This window comes from Larimichthys crocea, chromosome X (assembly GCF_000972845.2).
Source record: "Larimichthys crocea isolate SSNF chromosome X, L_crocea_2.0, whole genome shotgun sequence".
Lineage (NCBI taxonomy): Eukaryota > Metazoa > Chordata > Actinopteri > Sciaenidae > Larimichthys > Larimichthys crocea.
In genome coordinates, this window is record NC_040020.1 from 1384489 (window position 1) to 1395638 (window position 11150).

At 42.2% G+C, this 11150-nt stretch overlaps 1 protein-coding gene across 1 annotated transcript in view; it reads right to left on the reverse strand.

The window, feature by feature from the left end:
• Nucleotides 1-288: 288 nt before the first annotated feature.
• lonrf1 (LON peptidase N-terminal domain and ring finger 1) overlaps nt 289-11150 on the reverse strand; it is a 14241-nt gene continuing 3379 nt past the window's right edge. Inside the window, exons 2-12 of the mRNA XM_019256993.2 lie at nt 8451-8569; nt 7646-7768; nt 5970-6161; nt 5649-5862; nt 5308-5413; nt 5076-5190; nt 4823-4944; nt 4582-4740; nt 4285-4447; nt 4040-4192; nt 289-1805 (exon numbers count right to left, since the gene is read on the reverse strand). Coding sequence (XP_019112538.2) covers nt 1647-1805; nt 4040-4192; nt 4285-4447; nt 4582-4740; nt 4823-4944; nt 5076-5190; nt 5308-5413; nt 5649-5862; nt 5970-6161; nt 7646-7768; nt 8451-8569 — 1625 coding nt within the window. The 3' untranslated portion in view covers nt 289-1646. The remainder of the gene's footprint in view (nt 1806-4039; nt 4193-4284; nt 4448-4581; nt 4741-4822; nt 4945-5075; nt 5191-5307; nt 5414-5648; nt 5863-5969; nt 6162-7645; nt 7769-8450; nt 8570-11150) is intronic.

Consider the following 11150-nt stretch of genomic DNA (forward strand, 5'->3'; position numbering starts at 1 on the left):
TATTTAGTAATCCATTAGTGGTTTGTTTGGTCACTGTCAGAGTGGATAAAACCACACCCATACAGCTCGGAGTTTCGCTGAGTGTTAAAATGTCATAAACTTCCAATAATATCAAGAAATAGCTGACTGTTTGATTTGGAGCCGATGTTTAAGGGGGGTTTAAGCCGTCTTCCATTGAGCTGGTCAAATAGTGGACACTTAAACTGAAGTTGAAAAAAGAAGTACATTTATTAAAATTGATAACTTAAAACATTTGAGCAAAAACACAAAATCTTGACTTGAATTTCCTTTTTTTTTTTTTTTAAAGAATTGTTCATACACAAACACCAACCGTGAGAGAAAAAAACAAAACATACTTCATACAATGGCAAAAAGGAATGGTAACCAAGCCAAAGCATCGTTATTCAAATCACAATACAAAAATGGTGTAAGGCAAATGCAGTCTCTGACTGAAGCACTGCAGGTACCGTCCTCTCTCCTCCAAGCAAACAGAGTCTGCCGTATTCGTATTGTTCTCCGATTTGTCGTAATATTGCAAGACACCCTTTAAGAATTCCAAATACAAACACATGGTCAGAATGTACAAATACAGTTTTTTGTTACTTATAAATTAATTCAAGTTAATTCAATGGGTAGCTGAATCTTTTGGTTCAGAGGAGAGGCAAGTAATACAGGAGACACTTTGTAAAATCCTCACACTCCAGCAGGCTCACCAAAGGTCCATGACAAAACAAAACATTTTGGAAGATAGTGCATACGACGATGCAAGGTTAACTGTGAGAGGAAGAGAAGCATTTCTTTTTTTTAAACGTAAAAGAAGAAGCATAGAATCAAGATGAGATTTAAGTGCCTTTAGTGTTTATCTGACCTGATGTTAGGAAAGAAAAATCTGCACGACAACTCGAGAGAAAAGTGGAAAAACGATGGGAAGAAACACAGATCGTCTCTTTTAGACGCAGCGATGGATGTTAGTGCACGGTAAGCGTGTGGGAGAAGTGAGAGTAAAAAGGAAAGATAAATGCTCGGAAGAGATCGATTAATACTTGTGTTTGGTGCACATGCACCAGCGTTTAGTTGCACAAATCTCTTCTTAGTGGTTCAGTTAAATCACTTTTTTGGACTTTCAGCATTTAGGATTTTGTTACACAGAATCACTTCAAAACACTTCTGTTCACTGGTTCTTACCAGAGATGACACCACACAAACTATAGCTCCCAAAAGATGATTGTTAAGATTTACTGCTGTTGTTGTCTCCAACCGCATCAACAAAACATCAACCAAGTGGAATAATCAGAGCTCTTCTGATTTCTACAAGATCATTCAGCGATGTTCTTGTGATGATTAAACTGCTTTCAGAACAAATAGTTGCTGTTTTAAATATTTTTTGACAGTCACAAAGAGATAATGTGTGTCATTGGAAGTATCCCTGAGGTGGCTAAGCCACATCTCTGGTTTCAGTGATTCACAGTTCGAGCATGTTTGTAGGCCTACTACCACAAAGGGCCGTAAAGCGGCGGCTCTACATGTAGTTTAAGGGATCAAACGGGAGTAGAAACAAAAAGTTGTGGATTTAAAGTTGCTTGAATATTATTTCAAAAGTCCCCCCCCCCAAAAAAAAAAAATTGTAGCGACGAGAAGAGGAAGCTCTAGCTGTTGGGGATGCTCATCAGATATGTGAGGATGTGCTGGATCTTCACCAGGCGTTCTCGGAGGCTGGTCATGGAGAGGACAGAGAGCTGGTAGCGTGGGTCGATAGGCAGCACAGCCAGGAGCCACCAGCAGCAAGCTGGACCGTTAGGAGTCGCCTAGAAGAGAGGAAGAATAGTTTAAAGACCTTTGCTTTCACAGCGAAGAACCTTTCCCGAGACCCAGAATAGAATTTCTGTGATATCATTTGAGCAAAAACTATGTGCCAACGTTTTTCTTCCGTCTCGCAAACTAACAGCACTCTGGCCTTTCAACATGTTGTGTGAAACAAAACAACATCAAGTCCAACAATCGATACCGATGTAGCTCCGGTGTATCTGCCATTCAGAGATTTTAACTAACATTTCTGCAGCTGTCACAGGCCTGTAGAGTTTAAGCCTTCCGGTATGTGAGTTATACTCAGACACATCCTGTTACAAGACCGGTGATTAACCCATTAATGTCCACCGTGGAAGTGCTACAATCTCTTTTACAGCACTGAAAGTACCACGTATTACTAATCTTCATCATTTTTGACTGACATGTAGTCTGGACTGTTGCAAAACAGATTAAAAAATGATCTTATACTATATTTATCCCACAAGATAATGTAATGATAGAAAAATGGCTTGGTACCATTGGATTTAAAACAACTTATCTGTGCTTTAAACTCATGTAAATCTGATATTTAAGATGTAATGTATTTTATATATGATAATTAGCTTTAACTACACATGAAGTCATGATAAATGTGTGTAAATTAACAGTTTCTACAGCTTTTATAGTGATTAGTCTTTAATAGGTTAAGTGAAGCGCTCACTTGGTTTTAAAAGAGGCATTAGTGTTACATACACACTCTACCACCCTGGAAAGAGTTCAAACATGAGTGACCTTTTACGGTAATCTGCCAGAGGAATGCACGTCTGCGTCAGAGTTACATGGCTGGAAAAAAGAATCCCCGTTTCTTTGAGTTCGAGAGCCTGAGCCAGTTACAAAACATGCTTAACATGCGGGAGGATTAAAGAGAGTGATGTTTAAAACGTCTGTACATTCTACATGTTTAGCCATTAACCAAAGAATCACTGTCAGAAATTATGTCAACACGACAAAAAAAAAAAAAGCCGTTGTTTTGTCGTTTCAGCGTGTGCGCACATGGTGGAGTTGGGGATTCTCTGCGTGGCGCTCTTCTGACGCAACAGGGCCGGTGGGATTAGGCGTGAAGCACCCATAAAGCTCTTTAGCCTATATTGTCAATAGACCCCGCCTGCGGTTGTCCTGAGAGCGGAGCTGTAATCCCTCTTCAGCGCTGCAGGCTGCGAGCTGGAGCCAGAGCTGAGCACACACACACACACGCCAACAACAACTGTGTTCTGATATTAAGGCCTCTGAAGGCAGGTGAATCCATGCTAATGTGGGTTTCCGAGGCAAGTGTGTCATGATGTGATCCAGTTTTTAGACCAACAATTTGCAGCGTTAGTAGACGGAGTAACGAGAGCTTTACAAACCTGCAGAGTCTGGATGAAAATTACAGCTTTCGTGGAGCTCGTCCGATACAGGTTATGATAATAATAATAATATGGTAGGTATAAAACAATTATTTTCCAGGGCCGCTGCGGAAAAAAATCGATGATTTGAGCAATCAATCGAAAAATAATTCATGTCTACACTTTTGTTTTTTTATTTGCGTCAATGTACACAGAGCGATTCAGGAGCAGCAGCATGTCAGGCCGTCGCAACCGTGTCTCAAAATTACCACAAACCCTTAATAAAATACTTGTGATGGACGCAAGCAGGGTGATAGACGGCGTGAGACAGGGCTGCTGCGATGTCTCACCTCCAGTGGTGACTGTCAGTGAAGTCGGCTTGACCACTTTTGGACCAGAGGGTGGTAGGTCACAAACTCCCTTACTGGTGTCCGCCGTGATTGACTCTTAGACTGACAGCTCTGTCTGCGGCACGGGAGGTGCGCTTGGAAACTACGAGCAGGACGCACACTGTGATTTTCTCTAAGCTCTGCATCGAATTCTTGCCCCTTGCTCCCGTATGCATTATTAAAGCTAGTGTCTGTCATTCATTTCAACCCTCCAATATAAGTCAGCAAATGTTCATTTTTGTGTGTAATAAGACAGCAAATGAAAGAAAAAGCTACATTTCTATTGTTTAGAAACTCAAATACCAGTGCAAATATTTGGCTCTGACTCTACTGCAGCGAGCACTGTGCAGCATTGTCTAATATTTGATGTGTATTTAAAGATTACGAAACCTTTTAACACTAACAGTTACGTAAACTAATCTGAGCAGGAACAGGTAGATTTCTACGGATAGAAGTGGAGAGCGAGCGCTGGATGTTCACCTGGATGTCAGCTTCTCGTTCTGGCATCGGTCCAAAGTGCTGCAGGATCTGGTTGTGGAAGCGGATTTTGAGGTTCTGGAACCAGACGCGGGCCTGCTCGTACACCGCATCATGCAGCTCTTGAAGTCTCTGTAGCTCTTCTCCGTCCTCCACCTAACAGAGAAGAACGGGTTCATCTATCAGTCACGTTTGGATCGGTAATGAACGATAACTTTATGTGGAGATTTAGTCGTTGTGGTTCTTACTCTGGTATCCTCCAAGTGCTCGATGTCAGCAGTGCTGTAACCGTCCTTCATTCCACGAGACAGGACCCGGAAGCGTTTCCCTCCGATGGTGTCCACTACTGATCGTCCATCAGGGAGGAAATGGACGCTCCTGATGGTCAGCATGCAGCCATAATCTACGAACCTGTTTGGATGAGCACAATGCTTTGTTTGGACAATTTTCTGGCAGTCGGATATTTACTGATCCCCCTGAGATCAAATCTGTTTTCATGCATGTAATTTATGCAAATCTGTGTGCTTGCCTGCTTGCTCGCTTACCCTTTCTGGGGATCATTAATGCACATCCCAAATTGTCGCGTCCCCGTCTCCATGCAGCGGCGAATCATGAGGCGGTAACGTGGCTCGAAGACATGCAGGGGGCAAGGCACGGTGGGGTACGCCATGGTACACACAAAGATAGGCACATTCTTCGTCAGACTGCGAAGAAGCAGAGAAACAGTTTAGACCCTTTCAGCCACTTGGAACCTTCCTCTGATGAGTCAAAGACAGAAACGCTTACTCAGAAAGCTCTCTGGTCTCCTCTAGGTGATTTTTTGTCCTCTCTGCGTACTCCTGACCCAAATACTGTTTGATCAGCCTTTCCAAAACCTTCGTCACCATGTACTTCCGACATGCCAGATACTGGAGAGAGCAGCATATGAGTTAATGATTAAAACGGGAAGCGAGTAACATGTTTTCATTAGTACAATGCTAGCTGATTAAAAAAAGAGAGCTTAGTAATCAGATTGAATGCATGCCAAGTCCGCTCTCACCTCTCTCAGGCTCTCTTTGCAGAGGGGACACTGGGGCATGTGGTCCAAGCAGCGCTCCAGACAGTTTTTACAGAAGGTGTGGCCGCACGGTGTAGTCACAGGCTCATAGAACAACCTGTATCCATCACAAAGAAAATAGAAGTGTTTATCCTGAATGCTCACCGATTTTTTTAAGTGGACAATATGAGCTGGCGTGTTAACTTCATGCTGTGCATGTAGCTCATGATCTGACCTCATGCAGAGCGAGCACTCCATGTCGTTGGGGTCCAGCAGGTCTTCGGGAACACTTCTGCAGGTTTTGGCTTTGGCAGCCTGTTGTCTGGAGCCTTTCGTCATACCTAAAGTGAACCAGAGAGAGGTAAGCGTTCACAATTATTTGTTTATTAACGATTCTCACATAAATAAGGTGCCGATAAGATCATTATATTAAGTTTTGGGCCATAAAATAGTCTTATAAAAGTCTGTATTTATGTATGTAAGTGTCATGGAGTGTAAATGTTATACACCATTGTTTGGAGATTAGAATAGAATACATTGGGAAGAACAGGTACAACGGCTGGATCGGCTGCTGACCTTGTTTTTTGGGCTTGCTACTTCCACTGTTCACAACACAGGGCTCTGTGTCTGAAACTGACAACTTCCTCTTCAGCAGGCTCGCCTTCTCCTGGTCTCCCAGCTGAGGAGCAGAGCAAACTCTCTTCAGCCCCTCCTCACTGCACATGGAGCCGTGCACTCGCAGTGAATGAGCTCGACTCAGACCGGGTCTCTCCAGGCTTTCCCATCGTTTCTGAATGATGACAGAAGACAGAAGGGTTAAGAGGTTTCACGGTTTCTTATACACGATCATGAACCAAGTCATAAACTACATGATATCATTATCACGTGTGTCAGTACCTCCTGGTTGTCCACAAAGAGGTGGGCTGATGTGGCGCGGACCTGGTGTTGTCTTTGGACTGGGCTCTGTGGTTCAGCTTGGGCATCGGCCACGAGGGTTTTACTGCGCACGTGAGGCGAGGTGTTCTGGGTTGTTTCCCTCAGGCCGACCTTGACGGTCTCATCAGCCGGGGAGAGGAGGTCACACAGGATCTGTAAAAAAAAGGCACTCAGTTTGTCATCTGAAATCTATATCAGCACATAATTATGACTACGAAACCCAATCTCCACAGGGGTGAGACGAGTGTGAGGGCGGCTGATGCAAATCTGGAACATCTTTGTCGTATTTTACTTAAATAATCATGAAGGGGGCGTCTTGTTTTGTTTATGTCTGATAAAACTTAATGCCAGATTTTAGCATTAATCTAAATATTGCTTTGACTAACAGGCTAGAGATGAGTCGGACATTTCTTTAAATGCACTGCATGGGTCATGGGTCTTCACACGAGAAGCAAAAAATGTGTTATGGATGCAGAGAAGTTCATAATTCTTCAGCTTGTGAACCTTGTTAAACACATGCAGTGCATCATCACACAGACTCAGTCATCACACATTTCTTTCCTTTTCTTCTGTACGTGCATAATTTATTTTCAGTCCTGCTAATGGAAACCTTCTGGAAGCTGTTACTGATGATGTTAAGATTTTGAGTTTGAGCATTTTTACTATGTTTTTCCATCCAATGCAGAAACATACGCTCGGGGGTCGTTTGGTTGCCCCGTCATCTCTCACTGAGAGAGGCTGTAATTTCCATTTGATTTTTTCATTATATGGATATCGAGAAAGCTTTTCAGACTAAGTGTGATTACAGGTAACACAAACCCGGTTTGACATTCTGTTGATGCGCATTAGCTGACTCACAGCCCACACTGTTTTAGATTGATGTACAGCCTGAGCAGTGTCTCTTCGAGTGTCAGAAAGTTACGGGCCTGATGATCGATACAGCTGCTGAAAAACTGGATGTGACTAATGTGATTATGCATGCGTTCTTATGCAATGATGATTCAGAGACGATTACACAAAACTTAAGCTGCATTAGCGTCTGAAAGTTTCATCAGAGAACGACAAAGAACGACGTTGTTCTCAAAATGTATGCATTGCTGCATATGTGAGTTATGAGCGTGTCGCTTGTTCTATTACGTAGGACTAATGTCGTTAGTTACAAGACCTGACTAATAACTTGAGCAATTACATGACAGGCGATCCGATAAGAGCGAGAACCTGAATTCTGTATGTCTGAGAACGTGGGAGTACAAATCCTGATCCTGTTTATTTGGCATTTCTAATATAAAATATGTAGACTGACTTGGATCAACAGAATAATATGATTGCAACTAATCTCCGTCATCACATTCAAGACACATTTTCTATTCATCGAGGACAATGCACGATGTAAATCCTCTTAAAAAAACACAGCAACACAACTGGTGCTGTCATCAGGATGCTGCCTTGTTTCCAGTTACAATGTTTGCTTAGTCTTAAAGCTTAAACGGTGATTTAAGACCCACGCCATGAAAAGAGAGAGGCAGTTTCCATTGAGTCGGAGATCACAACATTCGAGGCTCTCAGTCAGGGAGTTGGGGAAACTCGTACTCCTCCAACCTGATGACAAAAGAGTCTTAATACTTCAATTCGCTCACCTTTTCCACTTGTCTTTTAGCGCAGGGGAAGTCCTCGTCCACAGACAGGCAGTGGAGGAAGACTTGGAGAGACTCGTCCACTTGGCCCATCTCGTGCAGCACCATAGCTTTCCTGAACACAGCCTGAAAGAAAGGACAGAGACAGAGAAGAGTGAGCCACACCGAGTCTATCAAAACAGCCAGACATCATAAACCTCTAAAACAAAAGCTAGGATCATTTTTTGAAGCTGTTCTGCATGATAAACTTTGCATGACACACAGGGAATATCCATAAGACATTCAGTCATTAATGGCTTTGACCTTAATCGCTGCATTCTCAGTTGTGGTCTGGAAAACCTTCTTTACTCTTTTGTAACTGATTTTGTAACCTTTTATACAATATTAAAAACAGCAGGAGGCTGTAGAAACATGCACAAACAAACAGGATCAACACAAAAAAAAAAATTCAGTAAACTGAGCTGCCGAGACATTTTTAAATATATTCTGTAAACAAGCAGGATGTTTATGTGACGATCATCCAGTGACACAACAAATGAGGTGCTCCCTGCCTGTGGCTCTGAGGACAGCAGCCTTAAAATACACGCTCTGAGTAATGACCGACTAAATAGCTGATTGGACACATGCCAGACAAGGCAGCGGTGTGAACATGCATACAAAACCTTACAGCAGCGACAAAAACAACCTGCCGTTAAATCTGTCTTAATCGTCTCTGACCTGTTTATCCTTTCATCATAAAGTCGTGCTAATAGTGACAAAACAAACTTGAATTTTCCGATGAATTATGCAGCACCAGTAAGTGACCTACTTCAGCAGAACATCTGGACCCGGGACAAAATTCCGTGTCCTCCAAAGCCAGGCGGTACTGTTTGAGAGCCATGTACGCCTCCGCTCGAGACAGCCGCGCCACTGCTGTCGTCTCTGGATCTGAAGGAGACACGAGGACACGGAGAGAGGGAGGATGAGATTCTTTATTCGCTAAAAGAAAAAAAGGTCTGACAGCGTTTAATCGTGGGTTGTCTTAATGTCATGAAACATAATACAAGTAATACCATGCTAATCATACGGGCTACACCGAATTGTCTGTGATTTCATGGGCCAAGCCTGCAATCTTCTCTACTTCATGGTTAGGTAGCGTTTACCTCAACAGAAAGTTTGAAAAGATTTCCTGCAAGTCATGCGTTACATAAACACATGACAACAATTACAAATTATATATTAACTGTGTCAGCGACACTTCTCTGCACACCGTGCAAAAGAAAAATAAGTTGTGTAAGCTTGAAAAAGGCTGCAGGAAAACAGTGGAGCTAGAAACACTGACACACGCTCTGTGTCAAGAAGCCAAAGGGAGCTTTAAACTGAATTACTGGAGATGATGATTAAGTATAATCTTTGTCATTTTATTCCCGTCGATGTGAGCGATTAAAATCAGGCATTTGGCAGTCATATAACTGTCAATTGGTTGTAAGCGAGTATCCGTCCCGCAGACATCAACTGATGAATCCCGTGAGCGGATTAAGTTTACCTGCATTCCATCAAAACTTCAACACGTTTCATTTTCTACACCGAGCTGTAATTTTCCAAGCACATGGCACACGCCATCGATCCAAGTAATTTATTACATCTCGTCGGGGGCACATGAGATTTAGTTCATTTTCCTGATGTATGGCGGGATGCTAATGTGATCTGGACCACGGGGTAGTTTGTCTAGACTTCGTAACATCTGAATATCTGGAAGTTTTCCCGTGCTGCCTCACAGGTTTGTCTGCACCGCTGAGGGCCAGCGATCTCAAAAGCAGGTGGACTGCACGACAAGAGTGGCGTCAGTCTGCAACCTTGAAGCAATGTCAAACGAAACGCAGGTTCCACAACAGCTTTGCTTTTATTTTGGGCAGTCTATGAGTGAGGAGGACACTAGAGGAGAAAGAGCAACAAAGACCCACATATGAAACCAATCCATACTTGTTGTGGTTATGCAGCATGTGTTGTAACCATCCAGAGGGCTTCGGTTCACCTGTTTTATAAGTCCACCTGAGTTACACAATGCAGGAACACGGCTGGCTGTGCATCCACATTTTTACGAAGAGATGTTCTGATTTTACAGCCTCTCCACAGTCTGTACAATCTGTCCTGATGTAAATATCATAATAAAACATACTAATGTAACCACAGAGAGCCAGTAACTCCAGTTTAACTTTCCCTAAAGTTGTAGTGCAGTGATGCAGGTCTGACGTAACAAACCACGCAGGCGGTGTTTGAGTTAGCAGGGGGTCAAAGGTGAGTTACATATGTGTTATGTCAGTTCACATACCATGCACCGTGAACCAGGTGAATGTTCCAGAGCAAGTTTCCCACACGTACTGTCTAGCCAGAAGACTATCAGGGTTGTGGGGGATCAGATGTGGATCTGAGCTGCTGAGGACGGGAATCCTGATCACCGCATAATAACAACGAGAGATAAAAATGGCATTTAAAGCTGAAATCCCTCGAAGTGCACGGCATGAAATAACTTTTAAAAAAAGAAAGCCAGCATGGGTTCTGAAGTACAAACAAACGTGCCATACCCGCAGTGCATCGTGTCATTTAAGTTTGTATTTTTAGTAACTATGATAACCACAACACGTAACCCTCGCTTCTATCCAGGGACACGCATGCACTTTTTTTTTTTTTACAATTTAAGGTCATCTGCACAAGAGCAGCTGGGCCGTTTGGTGCTTTGCACAGATGCACATCGCTCCATTTGTTGTTACTGGTCACTGACTTCACAGTGAGTTTTACAACCCCATTCCTGGGATTTGCACCAGCAGCCACAAACCATCATAACCACTGGATTGTTAACTACGGATCATCCAGCTTTGTTTATCACATCGCATAACGTTAGGACGAGCTAACTCAATCTGTTTACAGCCCAATTTAAACTGTACGCAGCCCTTTATCCCCATTTGTAGTTCTCTCATATTTGTATCAAACATTTTCTAGTTTTTATATAGCCTCTGTATAGACGACAGATAGATTTTAGCACAGCTTAACTTCTAAAACACAGACATATTTATTTTCTATGCAAATCTTTTAATTCCTCTGCAAATGATTTTAATTTTGCTACAATAATTTCTCTGCACATATTTACATTTAGATCTATCTCAGGTTAATTTTAAACGTATGGTTACTGTGTTATAGGTTAATTCTAATGTATTGTAATCAATGCATGTTTGCATGCTGGCTGCAACTGGATGCAATAAAGTATCTATCTATCTATCTATCTATCTATCTATCTATCTATCTATGTTTCTTTTCTTTCTATCTATCTATGTTTCTTTTCTTTCTTTCTTTCTTTCTTTCTTTCTTTCTTTCTTTCTTTCTATCTGTTATTGTTAAATACGTGTGCAACTCCTTTCTCACTTTGCACTAAATCAACACTGCGAAACTGCTGTATATACTTTTGTACAATATATTTGATTTACTATTCTGATATTTTATTATGTATAGTTTGTTCTTTATATTTTTATTC